The sequence below is a fragment of the Athene noctua genome, chromosome 20 (assembly GCF_965140245.1).
Source record: "Athene noctua chromosome 20, bAthNoc1.hap1.1, whole genome shotgun sequence".
NCBI classification, from domain to species: domain Eukaryota; kingdom Metazoa; phylum Chordata; class Aves; order Strigiformes; family Strigidae; genus Athene; species Athene noctua.
This window is the reverse complement of record NC_134056.1, coordinates 9,745,405-9,765,210: the sequence shown is the minus strand read 5'-3', so window position 1 is coordinate 9,765,210 and position 19,806 is coordinate 9,745,405. Positions and strand designations below refer to the sequence as shown.

General features: G+C 42.1%; 1 protein-coding gene across 4 annotated transcripts in view; it reads right to left on the bottom strand.

Moving 5' to 3' along the window:
• Positions 1 to 19,806, bottom strand: part of TNC (tenascin C) — a 72,651-nt gene that overhangs the window by 36,557 nt on the left and 16,288 nt on the right. For all 4 annotated transcript variants that reach the window (XM_074923684.1, XM_074923685.1, XM_074923686.1 and 1 more), the window contains exons 2-10: positions 10,294 to 10,886; positions 8,026 to 9,339; positions 6,008 to 6,271; positions 5,041 to 5,156; positions 4,801 to 4,957; positions 3,915 to 4,184; positions 2,594 to 2,779; positions 1,783 to 1,872; positions 806 to 1,069 (exon numbers count right to left, since the gene is read on the bottom strand). In XM_074923684.1, the coding sequence (XP_074779785.1) occupies positions 806 to 1,069; positions 1,783 to 1,872; positions 2,594 to 2,779; positions 3,915 to 4,184; positions 4,801 to 4,957; positions 5,041 to 5,156; positions 6,008 to 6,271; positions 8,026 to 9,339; positions 10,294 to 10,756 (3,124 nt within the window). In that variant the 5' untranslated portion in view covers positions 10,757 to 10,886. The remainder of the gene's footprint in view (positions 1 to 805; positions 1,070 to 1,782; positions 1,873 to 2,593; positions 2,780 to 3,914; positions 4,185 to 4,800; positions 4,958 to 5,040; positions 5,157 to 6,007; positions 6,272 to 8,025; positions 9,340 to 10,293; positions 10,887 to 19,806) is intronic.

Sequence of the window (19,806 nt, the reverse complement as noted above, 5' to 3'; positions counted from 1 at the left end):
GTCTGTGTTTACTTACAGCCGTTAAGGCTTTGCCTCACAGGACTGAGCCTGCAGACATGTAAAGATTCAGGACCTATTTGTGTTCTATACCAATGTATAATTCTGTATGCAACAAGCTTTGGGTCAAAATGTTTCACAAAGAATAAAACACCTTTCAATGAGTAGTCCCCTGATACTGGTTAATTGGAGTGGTTTGTACAAATGGAGATGGCAGAAATGGGCCCCTTCTTTGTAGACAAATGTGACAGTCATGGTGTCCAACGGAAACAGTGACTGTGACCAGATTTTTGGTGGTAGCCCTTCTTGCTTTTGGATGAGAAAACTGAAAAAGGGCAACATCAGAGCCCCGTTGTCCCTGCTGAAGCATGATGGGTGAAGGCATGCTGTGAAGAGAATTCATTAGGCAGGAACAAGTGATGTTAAATATATTCTAGTTGCTCTTCCTCTTAGTTTTTGGCTGTAGAAAACAAAACAAGTTATAAGACATAATGCAGAAAAAAAAGCATTTAAGACAAAGGATGAGATTTGTATTTCCTGCAGGACAAATAGCTGCATTCTTTGTGAGTCTTCTCAAAGGATAAACAAGAATTGTTTGAGAACATGGAGCTATACACAGTAGGTAGGGAAATACACAGCTATCCCTCAGTTACATCTATCGTACTAGACAGAGCTAAGTCTGCTCTGCAGGCAACTGATGTTTTTAAACATTTCCCAGACATGGCTTACAAAATCAGGTGAAGTTGTACGTGGGCTAGTCATTGCCCAGTGACCTGGTGCCCGGCACTCATCAAAAGCTGTTACTCACCAGTCGAACCCTTGACAGTTGTGGGTTTGCTTTTGTGTCTGCCTTTCTCCGCCACGAGACTAATGGTGTATTGTGTCCCCGCATCCAGTCCTCGGAGGATAAAAGAGGTGCTGTCCACGGGGATCTCCATTTCATTCTTCCTTCCAGAGGGGCTGACGTAAATGAGGCGATAATGGTCAAACTTGGCCACTGGTCTTCTCCAGCGAAGGGATAAGGTGGTTTCAGTGGGGTCACTGACTTCCAAGTCCTTGGGGTTATCAAGATCTACAGGATAAAAAAAGCAAAGTTGAGGTGTTTCTGAAACAGTCCTGATACAGTTTTTCAGGCATCTGCAGACAGAGTAACATCTGTACTGGGTGTCTAGCAACAGCTCAGTCTTATTCATCTTTTGGAGCTTTTGAAACCTCGTTGTTTGATATAGGTAGAGGATGATGAAACTCTCGTTTACAGACAAACCACACTAGAATGAATTATCCCCCCTTAAACTCACATCAGCACTGGATGGAGGAGAGGCAGAATTTAAGCCTTCAGAGAATTTACCTGGGAAAAGGGGGATACTGAGAGAAAAATCTTGGATTTGAAGGGCAGTCAGGACTATTGCAATCACTGAGGCTGCACTCTTTGTCAGATCAGCCTTTTGGCCACAACTACCATTCCTGCCAGAAACCCTCACAATTAGAGGAAGGCTTGAGTAATCAGTGTAAGCATAATTACCATTAAGGGTAATTATGAAGATGAAACTCCCAGAACATTAAGAGATCCTTGTGCAGGAAAAGGAAGCCAGATTCAGAGGTCAAGATCTTTGGGGAAATGATTTTTCTTTCCCTTGAGGGGAAATGTCTCATTGGTACCCAAATGAAATCAAGAACTTTCTAAAATATTTCTTACAGCATCACCTGGAAATGAAAGAAACATCAGAGTGGCTCCACTTGACTTGCTGCTCCCTCCAGAGCACAAAGGGGGATCAAGCTACTCACCAGTGCCAGCATTAATGGTAGCAGGAGCGCTTTCCCTGTCCTGCCTCACTGCTGTCACTCCAATGCCATATTCCGTTCCAGGCCTCAAACCTAAGAGATGAGGAATATAATTATGGGTTCCTGTGCATGGAATATGCCTACAGGCATTTAGTTAAGTAAGGAAGCCTGAATGTATACAAGGTTATATACTCTCCTGTGTATGCAGAGAATCGAGGTTTCAGCTGACCCTCCAGCTGACCTAATGTTAATAAATCTTCTTCTGTGTATATGCCAAAGGATAAAAACTATGGCTGACTGAGATTGAATTTTGGACACTGTGTAAATGCATGATCAGAGATAGCTTCTACTTTCAAGGTACTTCTGCCAGAGAAAAGCAGGTAGACATCCATGTGACATGGAGAAAGAACTATTATCTACATTTGCAGGCTGGTAAGACAACTTTCAGGTACACAGAAAAATTGCAGACTGGCATCAGCAAATACCGTCCCTAGCACATGTAAAATCCTTTTGAACTCAGGGATGTGAAGGCATCTCCACAAAGACATGTAATTATCTAGAACTGACAGAACTCACTAGTGGGATTCAGAGATGCACATGAAAGTGAAATGGCTACATACCTTCTGCTGGCTCGTTACCCATCTGCAGGTGTGCCAATGTATGTATTTTAATTTAATTGCTTGTACTCAAAATGCGTAAGCTCTGCTTGTACCTCTTATGTATAGTGACCAAAAAGGCATTTTTTCACTGTACTACTGTGCTCTAGGGTGATGGCAGCAGCATGACATTAACAACAATCTCTCCATTCCCCTACCTGTGAGCGTTGCTCTGGTTGTTGCTTGGTTGCCCTTTGGCACTGTGATCTCAGCATGGTCTCCACCAGAGATGGGAGCAAACTTAATTCGATAGTTATCAATATTTGCATGGCTGTTCTTCCACTCCAAAGTAATGCTATTGTCTGTCTGTGACACCCGCTTCAGGTTTCTTGGAGCATCCAAGTCTGTAATCAATCAATGAATAAATAAATAGGAATAATTCTCTTATGAGAGCAATCTCTTATAACACTACTTTTTAGAAGGTGAAACGATTCATAAAGCTGAAGTTAAGGTTCCTCTCACATGACACTACTATATTCTTAACTACATCAAGCAGATTTCTTTTAGCATGAAATAGAGAGCTCACAAGCTTTGGGGAAAACATCAGTGAAAGAAATACAACTTTCATCTCCTAAGACAAAAATAACATTTTCAATTTTATTATTTTTTATTACAAAATAGGCTTGTGGAAAAACATATTTGGATGAAAGTACTATTTTTCCCTTGATAAATACCTCAGCTTTCAAAAGGAAAAAGGCTGCTAAGAAAAAAGCACTGATCATCTCTAGAATCTCTGTTCAGTAAATATCTTGCATTCATGGCTGAAAGGAACTCTAAGTCTCAAAACAAAAGGTGAATATTATGTAGAAATTCATTGGGCTTTCACTGTTCACACCTATAGTCGACTCAAATCCTGCTCTGAATGAACAACTACCTTTTAGGAAAAGGGAAGTATTTCTCTATGTACCATTTACTCAGCTCCCATAATGCATCAAACCTCGACAAGATGCTTAGAGACCCATACTTTTATGAAACATTCCCAGGATCACTAAGGAGCAGGGTAAATTTATAAAAGCATGACAGAAAACATTTGCAGAAGTGAAGGAGGAAAAAAAAAAAAAAAAAGCAGTTCTCTGCTAATCTGTTATGCATTTAGACAAACAGAAATAAGGTCTTAAATGGAATCGGAACCATGGAAGTTATTTAGCTCAACAGACAGACAAGTAATCCAGAGGCATTTGTTTCCTGAAGTAGAGATTTAGGGTATGGTGAACAAAAGCTTCTAAGAGACTTAATAACATAATTCCCATTTTCAAAATACATTTAGATACTTGGGGGTGGTCTAAATATTTTGTTGAGCCAGTAACGTATATAAGACACAGAAAAACATTCTCCACTTCCATGTACCTCTGTAACAGTGCTGATTCTGTGTTGATGCAGTAACTATCAACTCAAGCAAGATGACGCAAAGAGCACAGGAAGATTGATGGTGCCTGCAGTACCTTCCCAGAGGTTTGGATTGGTATCCAAGGCTCTTACCTGTGACAAAGACTTCTTTCATGGGGTCGCTTTCCATGTCACCTCGACGAGAGATGAGCATCACTTCATACTCTGTATGTGGCCTCAAGTTTCCGATAGAATATTGGTTTTCATCTTCGGAGAGGTCAATGGTTGTCCTGTCCCCTGGAACATCCTTGGGGCCATAAGTGAGCTCTATGCCCTCAATTTCAGCCAAGGGTTTGGACCATGTGATAAGAGCTGTGGTGTCTGTGACATCTTTTGCCTCGATCTGGCTAGGGGCATCAAGCTCTGTGACAAAAAGAGAAAAAAGTGGTTTTTTTAAAGAAGTTTTGCCAGAAAAATCATACACATTCTTTTGCTTTTAATTGCTGATTCAGAGCAAAATTAAAATGAATGGCTTCTACAACTGAAGCTTATCTTCATTCACTTTCTTCCTTTACTTTCTATAGCTGTAGAAGAAAGTGCCAAATGGAGTCAATTCATCGGAAGCAAATTCATCAAAATTTAACATCAGAAGCTGCCAAAGGAAAGACAAGCAGGAACTCTAAGAGGTTCTCCATCTGCACAACAGAAACTCTTCTTCAAATAATTTCTTATTACAAATATCATCAGGATGAAAGAAATTCTAGTTACTGTGGATGTATGTTTTGAAAAAGATTAAAAGTGCATACTGCACGCTACCTTCTGGTTAAATATAAATTTTATTACCTCTTCAAACAGATAGGTTGGAAAGGAATTAATTTTGCCTCATGTATTCTTGCTTAGCAGTTCCTCTTCTTCCCTTTACCCCCCCTATCAATTCACAGTATAGATCTTGTCTTTCTCTTGTTTAAAAACTCCCTAGGCTACACCAAACAGCAGCTGTTTTATTGGTGGCACTACACCAAATACAGGTTCTGCTTACTTGTGGTTATCACTTTGGATAGTCCTGGTCCTCTGGTATTGTTTTTCACTATATGAAGGGATACATTATACTGTTGCCCTGGTGCCAAACCTGGCTGCATATAAGATGTCTCTGGCCTTTTCAAGCTGCTGGTTATATCTCCATTATCATCCTTTTTCTGTAACACATGGAACAATCAGTTAGCATAAACAAAAAAAAATCCAGGATCTGTCACTCATACAAGACACACTGCTTTCTTACCATATTACGGAAGACCAGCTCCCAGCCATCAAATGAAAAGTTCAGAGGATCCCATTCCACCTGGACGGACGTTTCTCTAACAGATTTGAATTTCAGACCTTCTGGAGCAGGCAGATCTGTGACACAAAAAAAGGATTCTGTTACATGAGCAACAAGTTCCCATAAGTAGGACGCTGGTGGGACATCTTTCCACCACTAAAAATATCTGCCATGTAGGAATCTGCATCTGAAATGTTTAAACCCTATTTACAGCCACTTTTTCTGTCTTTGGAGAGACATTCCTCTGACCTGTTTTAGATGTCACCCTAGAGTAAAACAAATTGTGCTCTAGAAATCTCTCTTTTTTTCCCCTCTTGAAAGAAGCTTAATATGGACATTTGAGGTTAGGTGAGATGGATCCTGCCCAAGACTCTAGAAATGACCACAGTGGCAGAAGTCAAAGAGCATCTTTTGAGTCAGGAACGTTTAGATATGACTGTGGTGTGCACAATACAAAAAGGAAGATGTACAAGTGAGCAAACAAGCAGATAGATAGTTAAGTTGTGGTAAAATATGCAGAAGATGTAAAGCAAATATAACATCCATTTTAGTCAAAACAGTTTGAATCCAAGTGATTTCATATTGCTCTTTTATATGGTCTACAGTCTTATATTTTTTAAGGAAACATTACCAGATTTTAAAAATAGACCTTATTATGAAGAAGTCAGTTGTCTTAATTTATGAAGACCCCATGATATTCGTTAGGAGACACTGCAGAGAGCAGAATTGCTAGTGAACTGTACTTTTAACACAGTGACTGGCATTGGAAAAGAATAGAAAATGAAAGTGCAGAAAGCTGTCTTTGTCCAGAACAGAAGATGACTTAAAAATAGAAAATCAGAAAGAAATAATACCCCAAAAAAGGGACGCAAATAAATACGTATTACAGAATAGACAAAAGAACGAATACAGGGAATATTAAACTCACATGTTGCTACCCTGGCACTGACTGGAATACTCTTCTTGTTTTTAAGGATTGCAAAGACACGGATAAAGTATTCTACACCCGGTTCCAGTTCATGAATAGTGGCAGCTGTCTGGTTTCCTGGCACAGTGAACTGCATATCTAAGCCACCACTGCTGGTAGGGACATAGGTGATGAGGTACTCATTGACAGGATTCTCATGCTTCCATTCCAGATTTACAGTTTTATCTGTTACATCTGTCACAGTCAGCTCGGTTGGAGGAGACACTATGAAGGGGAAAATACAAAACAAACTTATAAGAAGTTTTCAAGGCTCAGAAAATAATGACTTCCCCAGTTTCACATTTTCCCAGGAGCAGTTTATAAGAATCATCTAACAAACAGGGAATGGGGAAGACAGGTCACACAAATTAGCTGCTTGAAGAAAGGAATGTTCAGCTGATGAAGACTACAGACATTTCCAAAAGTCATGAGCCAATTTCTGCTCTCACACTTGCACACAACCTATGGGTGACTGTGTTTCAGCCCCTCCTCTCATGGCTACTGCACAAGATTGCTATAGCTGGGTCCCTAGGGATTCAGATGTTTAATTCAACTGCCAGCAACACATGATTTTGTAGCTGGAAGTCTTGAGGTTTGCACAGATTTTCCAAAGTATAATAAAACATTATTATTTTTGTAAATACTTTCAATAGATTATTCCATATCTGCATGTGCAAGAGCACAAAATATGGCTTAGGAGTCTTCCAGGAGGAAGAGATGAAAAATGGGAATTTCTTTTCAAGGGTTTTAATTGTCTTTTATAAGGTTCCCAAGACCGAAGTACTCTTTGATTACTCTAAAAAGATCTTAGTTCCAAAATTTCTCCTCTGGGATCTACTAAAGAAAGCTACTTCATTTATAGTGTAATTCCTGTCATTATCTAGCTGCCAAAATTTTCTATCCATTTCCATAAAGTCAATGGTACTGGGAAACAAAGCATGTGGCTTTATAGCTAAGTTTCCACTCCAACTGATTCCATGATTTTACTCTAAGCTCTTGTCAGATCTAACACACACACACATATATATAGATATAAAATCAAGTTTTACTTTAGTGAGAAAAATCCATTTGGGCAATTGAGAGGTAGACAAGGCCTTGTAATAATCCTGAAAGCTTGCACTGCAATATTTGCAACATCTGGCAATTCCATCATGACAGTTGTCTCATACAGATCACTCAGATATTACAACACTATTTTCTGTGTGCCTTGCCTCCACTCTGACTCCACCAGGGCTCCAGCTCAGAGATCTACCCTCAAAGCAGTCGCTGAGCCCTTGGGATCTGTCAGTGTATATTTTCAGTACTGAGTGTTTCATTTTCAGCTCCTACAATAGTGATGGCATTGTAAATGTAAACCCCTTTCTTATCCATCCAGCAGGAGACTGGGAACCAGAACCTGGCTGTAAGAAATGTTTGATACCCAGGCTCCTTATTCACTGACAGTCATTATCTACATTATCTCATTCCTGCAAAGCCTTATTCTTTAGTCAAAGTCTAGTCCATATTCTTTTGACTAATCCTGCTAGTAAGAATACTCTGGATACATCTCCCTCTTATCCATAAGTGTAACAGTTTCTTTCAGACACTTTTTTTTTTTTTTTTAACATCAAGGGATGCTATGAGAAACTGAAAGGTTATGGTGACAAATCCCAGACAGTGTTAGCTACAGCTCCAGTGACACTGTGGTGGAAGCAAACTTGAAGGTAACAAATGGACTGCTCATCACCATTACCAACCTGCTGCCTTCTGACTACAAAAAGTCACCAGCAACCACTACACTATATCGCCCTAAAAAGTGAGGGAGACCAAGAGCTTGCTACTGGTGGTGTTACTTCTCTGATTCAGCTGTTTGGATTATGAAAAAGAAGAGCGGCAACAGGGCCTAGCTCTATGGAAAAGGTTCACAGAGCCTCCAAGGCTGCTGGATGGACACAGGGAATTACCCAGGGAAGCGGTTCAAAAGGGACATTGTGACATACCATCGGAGCAGTCATTTCCCATGTAACCATCATCACAGACACACCGTCCATCGATGCAGCGGCCCGCATTGTTGCAGTCATTGGGGCAGGACCGTTCACGGCAGTCCTCCCCCGTGAAGCCCTCGTGGCACACGCAGCGCCCATCGATGCAGCGCCCACGCTGGTGACAGTCGTTGGGACAGGACAGCTCACCACAGTCCTCCCCCGTGAAGCCATTGTCACACTCGCAGCGCCCCTCCACACAGCGCCCACGATTGTGACAGTCTTCAGGGCACCGCAGCTCCCCACAGTCCTCCCCTGTGTACCCCTCATCACACACACACTGCCCATTGACACAGAGTCCACGGTTGTGGCAATCATTGGGGCACCGTAGCTTGCCACAGTCCTCCCCGATGAATCCCTCGTGGCACACACACTGCCCATTGACACAGCGCCCGCGGTTGTTGCAGTCGCTGGGGCACCGCAGCTCCCCACAGTCCTCCCCGATGAACCCCTCGTGGCACACACACTGTCCATTGACACAGCGCCCGCGGTTGTGACAGTCGTTGGGGCACCGCAGCTCCCCGCAGTCCTCGCCCAGGTACCCCTCGTGGCAGACGCAGCGCCCACCCACGCAGCGCCCACGGTTGTGGCAGTCGTTCGGGCACCTCTTCTCGCTGCAGTCATCCCCCACGAAGCCCTCGTAGCAGACACACAGCCCATTCTCGCAGCGCCCGTTGCCGTTGCAGTTGTTAGGGCAGGTCAGGTCCCCGCAGTCCTCCCCGGTGAAGCCTTCCTCGCAGAAGCAGGTCCCATTGACGCAGCGCCCACGGTCGAAGCAGTCGTTGGGGCAGATGAGCTCGCTGCAGTCCTCGCCGGTGTAGCCCTCGTCGCAGACGCACTCGTTGTCCACACAGCGCCCGCGGTTGTGGCAGTTGTTGGGGCAGAGAGGCTCACTGCAGTCGTCGCCGGTGAAGCCCTCGTGGCACACACACTGCCCGCTCACGCACCTCCCGTGCACGCTGCACCCCTGGGAGCAGAGCTCTTCGCTGCAGTCTGGGCCTGTGTACCCCTCAAAGCACACGCAAACGCCATCCAGGCACTTGCCTTGGTCGTTACAGTCAGATGGGCAGGTGGCCTGGCTGCAGTCTGTGCCAGCGAAGCCTTCGTCACAGATGCATTTGCCCTGGACGCAGAGGCCGCGGTTGAAGCACTTGTGTGGGCAGTCTGGTTCAGAGCAGTTGGGGCCCTTCCAGCCAGGCTCACAAACGCAGCCACAGATCTCGATGCTGTAGTTGCCGTGTCCGCTGCAATAGGGTGTTGTGTCCAGGTGACCTGTACCAATGATCCAGAAACCCGTTACTCCCCTCGGCTCTGGGATGCATGAGGCCACTGTGGCACACACAATCTAAAAGGGGGCTGCTTTTCCTAGCTTCTTACAGAAGAAAATTTCCAGAATCACCAAAGTTTTTAAATGAGAATACCTCCTCCGTTCTCCAGTGAGATTTAGTTTACCAGCAACACTTTAATTCGCATTAAGGCCAGGGAAAAGCCCCTGGCAGCTACTTGGGAAATGAGCACGCTGGATTCCTCTGCCCTTCTCAAAATCCCTCTCGCACTGACTGAGCAGCTTTCCTGACTGCTCCATTAGGGCATGCGCCATGAAGCATTATTCACCAGTTCACTCCAGAACACAAAAAGTCGGGCAGCATGCTGTATCATCAACTGCAAGACAGACTCTGTGCTCAGAGGGACAGATTACTGCTGGGAAGACCTGTATTTTCTCTCTTGTATGAGCAATCTCTTACCTCAGTTTAAAAAGCCGCCAGAAGGATACATTTTTTCTCCCCTTCTCTAACTATCTGTGCTTGTCTATTGCCTTATGTCCTGCTGTATTTTTATTGGTCTCTATTAAAGAAAACTTGGAAAGGAAAATGGTTACTTTGGCAGCTTACTCAAGGGACAAAATGTGGAGCCAGGAGTTTGGACTGTGTGAGCTTTAATCTTAACTCCGACACAGATTGTCACCCTGCCCAAGTGCCGTACACAGTCAATGCCACAGCTACAAAGTGGCCCAGGCAGGCTTCTGACCCACAGATTCTTTAAAGTGCAAAACTGTGAATGAACGTATCTTGCAAGCTGGCCAAATACATCCCCAGTTTTGATTACGTTTCAAATTTAACAGGTTGACTTTTGCTCATTCTTGAAACAGATTTGAATATCTACTCTAAACAAGATCTACAGCCAGCACAAGAATTTCCCCGGGAGCAGCTCCCCAGTCTGCCTTACCTTCTACTGCCTGGGAATTAGGACAGCATCCAGCCCCGCTGGCACACTGCTCCCGCAGGGAGGATACCAGCCCCTCCAGTTCCTCTAGTCTGCTCAGCAGATCCTTAATGTCTGGGGCAGCTGCACAGCCACAGGCCCGGCGGGGAATGTTAATACGGTGCGTGAAGACAATCTGGTTCTCCTCATTCACCGTATGCTCCTCATAATTCTTGACGGGCTCAATTTCTGCCTTCAGGTCTGCATCACCACTTGCTGTATCCAGATCCACAGAGCAAAGGGAGCCAACAGGCAATTTGATGTTGTAGACATGGTTAAAAACCACAGGCTGATTATCCTCTGGCAAGGTCACATTCAGCCCACTTGCCCGCTTCTTCCGGATGATTCGCTTGATGAGTCCACCACTGACATGCTGGTACAGCAAAGCTAAGATTGCACAGGCCAAAACCTGGGTGGCGAGTCCCATTGCGGCGTTCAGTTCCTTTTCAAAGCTAATGGAGTCTTATATATGTTTGGCCTCTGTAATCTGGAGCAGAAATTGGAGAGCCAGTTCAAACCGAGTTGGATATCCTTTCTTTTCCTGGCACACCTGTTTCCTAGAAGAAGAAGGAGCTGTGTAAGTGATGAATCGCAGCTACACCACCCAACAAAAGGCCTGTGACACTGGATGCATGCTGGCACCCTTAGAGAACATGGCTGGGGTGCTACTCAATGTACGGGCTCACTTCACCCAAGCTGCTGAGCTCGCTCTTACATATAACAGTGCATGACCTTCTTTTCAGGATCTCAGTGTGCCTGTGAACAAAATGTCACAAGACATAAATCATGAAAGAAGCTACTATTATTTCCAATTTAAAACAAGTATCACGGAGCACGGTAAGTTTAACTGCTTCAAGCAGAAGACCAGGGCAAGGAAGCCTGCTGTGTCTCATCTCAACTGAAAACACCATGTTCAGACAGAGGTAGGTAAAATAAATATAAGTTCTGTTACGATTCAACTGTTAGAATTCTGTATTTCCTTCACCCATTAGTTCACTGCCTGAAGGCTACTGAAGGCTGGACCATGTAAGAAACTCGAAACATTGTCAAAAGGTGTATCAACACTACTAAGCTCATTGCAGCCCTTTTCCATATGCTTTCAATTCCTCCAGTTGCTTGGGAATCTGAACTCCAGGGCTTGAAGCCTAATAGTAAGTTTCATTATACTGATGATTTGTCTACAGCATGGAGATAACTGGAGGTGTCTGGAGAACACTGCAGATTGAAGGTTCTGGTGTCAGCACTTGTATCACCGCAAGCAATATTTTAACATAGAAGTAGTGAGACACAGCAGAAGCTGAGACTCCAACAAGGGAGACACACTTTAAGAAACAGCAACAGAAATACACGTGTGCACACCCACACAAAAAGGAGAGGAAGAGAAGGAAAAGAAAATCTTTGATCATCTAAGTCCTTCAAGAAAGAGAAAGCTTTACATCAATACAGGTGTAAAAACATCATTTTAGCAGCCAATACACCTTTTCACCAGGCAACGTTTCCCACTGTCTGATTTTTCATCAGCTATAATTTGATAGCTTGCTTATGGTTACAAGCACCTGGATGGGCTGTTCTATCTCTTCCTGAAACTCATTCTTTTCTATTAGTTTCAATATTTCCTCTTCCTCCTCAGCCTGTACCTGCTCCTTTCAAATTATATGAGCCAGGGGAGCTGAAAGGCATCTATTGACTTCCACGCAGAATCAACCCTTCAGCACGTAGAGTAAGAATCAAAAGCAGCTAATGGACTGACTAAACAAGCACACCTAATAAATGTCATCTTAGCATTTGTTTTGCTTTCTGCTCCCAAAAAAGCCTGGTTAAATGGTTAGGTCAGTGACTGTGCTTCCACTAGTTGTAAACTAGTGAAATGCCAGTAATGGAGAAAACAGGAATTTATTCTCTAAACTCCACTCTTTTGATGATAGTTCATTTGTCAGATGAGAGACTACCTTCTTCCACTCTTCTGCCTCCCCCAAAGTCTAGAGATCATTTTTTCCCCCATGCTATCCCAGCTGCTTTTGTGAAAGAATGACAATAATACATCAGACACTTTACTGAAGTTAATTTTTTTGTGGAGAATGCTGAGCTTACAAAGAGGGAACTTTGTCCCTTTTTATTGGGGAATAAATCAGAAGTAAACAAGCAGCAGTGAAAGCTTTTTTCTTGTCATGGAAAAGCATTCAGCTTTAAGTCATTTCTAACACTTACCCCATTTATTCAAGTATGCCTGCAACCCCTCTCTGCACCAGAAGAGATCACAAGGTAGCTAATAAAGAATAACAGAGACAGACGTGGTCCAGGTCTCATTTGTGACTCAGGTCAATCACTAGATTTGGCTGCCAGTGCATGAAACATGTTCAGGACAGTATTTGAAGTGGGATTTTACTCTCAAGCACTCCCACTTGTGGTTTACAATTTGCTTTGCATGCAATGAGATTCCATGTGCTATACGCTTTTTTCTCTGAAACAAGGTCATATAGTAAAATTGGTACCTAATCCTCAAGTAGTTATTTAAGGACAGGCTTCTTGACAGATGTATCACCAACGGAAAATGGAACAAACTGGAAGAAGCTCTGCATCCAATTCTCACTGAATTTTAGTGAAAGACGAGCATCAATTTCTTTATGGTTTTTCTAAGTCCCAACCGACAAGAATGTGGGCCTTGCCCAAATAAAGAAAATTTATTGTGTTTTTTGGCTGACTGATGTGAGTTTACCTATCATTTTATTACAGTATAAACTGTGATTTTTTTGCCTGGAAAATGAAAATCCTGCTTCTGACAAGAGCCACTGTCACCTTCATTATTGACGAAAGCCACATGAACACATTTACTTTTACTGGGTGCTCACTGCATTAAACTCAGCCAAACCTCTCAGCCTGCAGATGATACTGGAAGACTTAATGTATCTTGGCTGACAGTGTCTTCAACTTCATGAAGCAGCATTGTGGTGGTCTAGAAGAAGCATTCCCCAGTGTCTGATCTGTGACCTCTGTGTTTTGACACCTAGTGTGATATCTGAGCTAACTCAGATCAGGTGTTTCGCATCTGATCTGTCAAGGACCCAGCATGATTAGCTAAGCTCAACTCCTAGATCTGAGATCTACAAAATGAGACACCTTCTTACAAATATTTACAAATTAGCCATATTTTTGGCTGGAAGAACAAAGATTACATCCCTCACTCCAACTCCCATTCCTCAAACATATCTAAACAACAGCTCAGACCACAATGGACCACCCAGGAGCAGGCCATTCCAGAGAGAAATGGAAGCCACAGCAACTGTCAGGCTCTGTTGTTCCTTCATTTTTCTTTATCTCCTTACCTTCAAAACAGTTCACATAGATTGTATTTTAAATCTTCCCCTTGGAGACATCCTCTTTATATTTCCTCTGCAGACATCAGCTGCTGGATTATTTACAGGCACTTAAAAGTCTTGCTGCGAGGGTTTGCAAAAGAAGATTACCCTTCCCATCATGAGTTTCACCTTGCTGTAATACGTATAAAAGGAGCTGGGTAATGTTTGTAGCATACCTCTCGGATATGTTGAAAGGCTTTTATGACCAAGAATGTGTCCATTTCTTACAAGTGGTTTGTCTAATACAGAATATTACTCATCCTAATGAACTGTGCCCCCCATGTCCTCCTGTCAGCCTGACTACAACACAACTGCTTCAAAAATCTTGGCAATAATTATGTGGTTGGTCTGCAAAATAATCTGCTTGTCTTGCAGAACAATAAAGTCTAGAGCTTGTGTTTTCCCAGCATGATCACTGGCACCTTCCCATAGCCATCACCCTCATTGGACAAGAGTTATCTTTTACTTCTCTCCTGCTCCCTTAGGCAGAACCAATATAAACATTAACAAAAGGTGCTGTGGCCTCTCACACACGTCTTAAATTTCCTTGATCAGAACTTTGTAGTCCTGTCACTTAATGAGTTGCATACTGGCACCAGATAAAAAACAGAACCAAGACTGTATCTCTCAGAGTCATTTGCAGCCTGCTGCGCACATCTTCACTTTCAAGAACACTTAGGTAGCCTTACCCAGCTGAGTACAGCTTGTGCGGGTACAGGCTGAGTGATGAAACCTTGGATCACTAACACTGATGCACCAGCTATCATTGTAAGAGTACTTTTTTTAAAAAAAAATTGTGCAAGATCTTCTTTAGAGCCCATAAACTTAGCAAGTGATATATCTGAAATTACTGGTCTAGGTGCCCAGGATAAAGATGTCAGTCTCTCTCTGATAAATGTGCTGTCCGTATCAATGTGACATGGGAAGAGGGTGTTTGGCAATGGCTCAACCACCGTGGCAGTAGTGATGTTGAAAGTTTTCAACCTCTGCAAGGAGAGTTAGGTTCAAGTTCAAGTCAGAAGAGCATGAAGATAATACATATTTTTCATCCCAGCCACAGCCAAAACTTGCTGTCTCCTTTCTATTCCTTGGTCTTGGCTGAATCAGAGCATGCTACTGTTACCTTTAGAGTTATTTTGGCATATTAAAAAGAATAGAGACAACAAATTGAGAAGCTAATCATGGCATCTATGCAGTACCAGGTGATGGAGAAAGAGATTCAAGAAAAAAATTTTCCTTGTCTTGTATAAACACTAACTTTAAAAGTTAGATGCTGTCCAAACAGAAAAAAAAAGACCATTTCTAGAAAAAACACTCCTTAAAATACTGATCGTTAACCAGCAATATATGTGGTGGAAGTAAGTTGGACTGCCAGTAGCACAAAGGAAAGGAATAATTTTAATTTACACTGCAGCCCTTTCATCTGAGGCTCTGGAAGCACATCATAGTCTGGCTGCCAAAAGCTGAAAAAATGTTAGGGTTATTTTTTTGTTTGGACATTCCCCCCACTTCCTGCCCCCCTCCTGATATCAGAACTTTCTCAGGACATTTCAATATAATTATAAATTTGCTTCTTAATAGGAAATTTTCAATCAATCTTGAAAAAACCCAGGAATCCTGTCTCCTGGGGAATAGGTAATGTATGAATATTTGCCTTCCCTAAAGACATATTTGCTGGAAACCAGCAGGTGTGAGAAACTAAATCAATGTTTGCATAGTTTAAAGTTTTAGTGTAGCACTCTAGTCTCTCTTGCAAAGTCAGGAGTGGCAGAGTTGTGAGACGATTTGTGGGTATGTGGAGCAATAAAAATGCAAATGAGAAACCTGTGTGATTTTAATCAAAACAGATTGCAGCAATGAAGAAACGGAGGTGTTAAAAAGTATCTCAGCTGTCCTTCTTAAAGGAGGCAGAAGGCTGATTAGATTTGCTCATACAAGTCATGACTTGAAAATTAGACTTTAAAAAGGCAGGGGGAAAGAGAGAGAAAAAAAGGAAACAATTCCCTAAACAGATACTTCCAACATTACAGCAGGAGGGGATCAAATATTGTCAGCATATATTGGACTCAAGCACATCTTGTTAAAATCTGTATAAAAGTACTAATGGGCTGGATTCTGACAGAGAAGAAGATTCAGTTGGAGAAGAGCCATAGCCCTCTACAGAAAATACAAAATGGTGCATTTCTAAGTTATTAATTGCTAAACCTAAAATAGTTTTCTGTGATCTGTTAACTGAAGAAACTTCATGTTTCAAGAATTTCCACCAAAGCATGATCCGGCCTTCTGTTCCCTCAAGACTGGGCATCCAGCAGTGCACATGTGTAGGCACTGGCATCATCACTGGTGCTCTTCTCTTTATCTACTGCCATACAGACAGAAGAGCCATGTTAGGAATTTGATCTGACCTGGAATACTCCCTCCTTGCAGACACGGGGAATTTGTGCATTTACTACAAGGAATATAAGCAGTGCTATTACAGAGGATTAATAAATTGAAACTGTCTGCCAGAGTGCATTTTTACAAGGCAAGGCTTCAAAAGATGTAACCTTTTAAAGAAAAAGTGCTAAAGAACCTTTGCCAAGAGCATGTGACTCTTGAGGCCCCAGGGATTTTTTCAGACACAAGTGAAGCAAATTGAAATATTCTCAAAGAAAGAGACTGGGGTGGGGCTGAAAGTTTTGACATGGCAGGCCGAAACATGAACAGTTCTGACTTCATCATCTTCCACTGCTGCTTCCATACATTTATAACTACAGAAAATAATTTTCTTTCCATTCTCAATTCCAACAGGGCAAAGGAATCAGCAGGGTCACTCACTGTAGGCCAGCCTACATTAAATCACAGTGGAGAGTAGAAATTCATAACAGTCCTAAACCCTCAGTACTGAATCTCTCCAGCAGACATGATCAAAGCCAAATTGTTGCACTTTTTGTCATCTTCTTTTACATTGTATTCATTCTAAGGAGAAGAATTTTAAGGCAGCCAAATCTAGAGTAATTCAGAAAATCCACTGTGTTCCCCAAGGCTCACAGACAACATGTGTGCAAAGAAACGCTGCAGTTGTTTCAACACCAATTAGACATCACAGACATGAATAAGCCCTCAGGATGTGAAGCGCCAAAGGAAAATACTCATAATTCAGAAATTTTCTTCGAAGTCTTAAATCAACTGCATGAAGAGAGGAGAAGAGGATCATAACTATCAAAGAAGAAAGAAAGAAACGGATTCCCTCATTCCCAAAATTTCTAACGGATAAAATGCAGCGTGATAAGTTGTAATCCATCCAGTTTACAAGTTGCACTGTGAAGACTTACCTGTAATCTATATTCAACCAACTTCATTTCTGCCTCCATGGCCAGTTCATGAAGAAAAAATATCCTGTGTATACTCTACAGTTTTCTATATCAGAAATACCACATCTGGAAAACACAGAAACAACTATGGATCCAGACTCAGTGACACCCTCCCTTATATAAATAGCAAAAGGCAGAAACACTCATTTGAAAGCCTTTGCCATCCAACCCTGCTCCAGATTTGCAAACTGAACCTATTCCTGGAAGTCAAAAGGAAAAAAAAAAGTATTAACCAAAAAGATTTTGCTCTCTGTGGATGTCCAGCAATAGTGAAAAGAGGGAGAAAGTACCTTCTGGAACAACGGCATGGAGAAAGAGGCAGAGAAGAAACAACTGGGAAGGAAGTTTTAAAACACATTTGCTAACTAGAGAATTATGAAGTGTAACAATACAAGGTATAGGTACTAAAATCCACTTTTCTGTTATAGAAGTGAATCAGGGATGTCCGCAGTGCCAGAACAAGGGCCCCATGGCATCCATGTATGCTGTAGGCATGGCAGAAACCCTTTTCTGCAACAGATTTTGTAATTATCGTGGACAAATAAAATGTCATTTCCTCCACTTTAAATGTGGAAAAGTGAGACACAGAGAGGCTGGCACTGACACCCGAGCTCCTAGAAGCCTCTGCATTTAGGCCAAAGTATTTTACCCACTGCAGGACTGACAAAGCTGATCCAGCTCTGCTGAGTCCCATCACAGTAGTTCAAACACAAGCACCTCCCAGAAGGCATTTACAGCACCTTACACTACCAGACCCTAATACCACACTTTCCTTTTCATAAGTCTGCCTTTATGACTTCAACCCTTTTTATTTAAGGGCAAACTGGCAGTTTGTGTTTGATGTGGGTAAGCATCCACAACTCAGAGCTCTGGATACACCCTGAAGGCACCTGATTTTCATCTAGTGCTGGCACCACACATTTAAGAGCAGCCCCCTTCATGGGACTGAGAACACTGACAAATTAAGGGCACTTTGAATGCAGAGATGGGAACTGATTTGCACAGTTAATCCATGATTGATTTCTGAGCTCTCACAGATTAGAGTTATCATGTGCAGAACGCATCCATCATACACTCTGATGGCTTTGCCCTTGCCACTGGAATTACTAATAAAAACAAAACAAAATTTTGATTACCAAAACTGAACCCTACATTAGATCCTGGTGATCACTGATCACTAGAATTGTGATCAGATTTATATCTCAGACTGTTTCAGAGAACAGCAATTAAAACAAATACACAGATATTTTTTGCCCCATCCAGCCCATGAGATCCTGCATTAAACATCACCCAGTGAAGTGTGAACTCTTCACTCCAGCTAATTTTTCATCATTGGCTTTGGCTCTTAGATTACATTTCTACTTCAGGGAAGCTGTAGTTTCTGGTTCACAGACCCTACTGTACGTCATCTTTAAATAAAACCATTTGGATTCATTTTAGCCTCCGCCCATTCTACCTTGGCTGAAAAGCAGCACATAGACAGGGCTTTGCCAAGGCTGTTTTGGAAGGAATTTTAATTAATTGCTTTGTGTACAATTTAGAATTTAGCAAAGGCTCATATTTCAAAGCCATCAGCATGACAGTGTCACAAAAGGGGAAGGAAAAATAACCTACTGAAGCCAACACCCATAAAAATGTGAAAGAGCTATGGCAAATTCTGAATGATAAGCATAAAAGGAGCCCCATGAGAGACTAAACCTTCTGTCATACAGTGACTATTTTGAGTTAAATTAGCATGATTATTCCATTATAAACTACTTTGTTTCAAAAGTTTTGTACTCTTAGCCATGGAAAATCTCTCTAGGTCTATCCTTGTTCAGGATCTCAGAGAGAGAACAGACCTTTCCAAACTAAACAATGAGTTTGGCTGTTTTTCAAAGCAGGGCAAAAGTTCAGAGATGAGAGGTGGTCTTCTTCCAGTATCAGTAACACCTTTGATCAATGAAGTATTAAACATAATGAGCAAATCTCATGAATTAAAAGAAAAATTAAGTCAGCTGGCAGAATTACAGCTGGGAGAAAATGACTGCTAAAAACATGAAATAATTAAATAGAAGTGAAAAACAAATTATGTGAGGAGGTATCTGCAATAACAGGATATTGATCTCAACAACCAAGAGGTGCCCTCCAGTTTCACAGTCCTAAAGACTTCTTTGATTTCTATGTCTTAGGAATTACCTGGCTGATGATGAGAAAAGCAAAGAAATTCTGCCTGAATATACTAGTGCTGCTACTGTTATTCCACCAAGAGCAAAGGAGCAAGAACTCAGAGGAGAGCCAGGCGTGTAAATATGGCACTGTGTTGGGACTTGTGAGATCCAAGATTAGTCCTAATTTCTGGCATGAGTTTAGCCAAGTCAGTTATCATCCCAATTTCTAATAAGTCTATGGGAGATGTGCACCCTAAACAAAGTGCAAATAAGTAAACTAAATTATTTGATTATTTTAATGGTTTCAACTGTTCCTCTAGAGAGATTCTTCAATTTACCCCCTATGAAAAGACTTTTCCTGCTCTTGATTTTTCTGCCCAAGTTCTGTGATCTTCATGCTAGGGGTTGTCTCTTAATGCTTTTATATACTACACATATTAGAGGAAACCCCACGTATATTTAAAAACAGTAGCCAAGTGGCTACAGTTCTTAATAAGGTTTAATCACAGCCACCTTCTAAACAGGGCACAGATAGACAGTAGACAAGATAGATGGTGAAAAGGGCAAATGAGATCCCTTTGGAAATTACAGTCTGGCTAGAGCAGAGCTGCTCTGAAA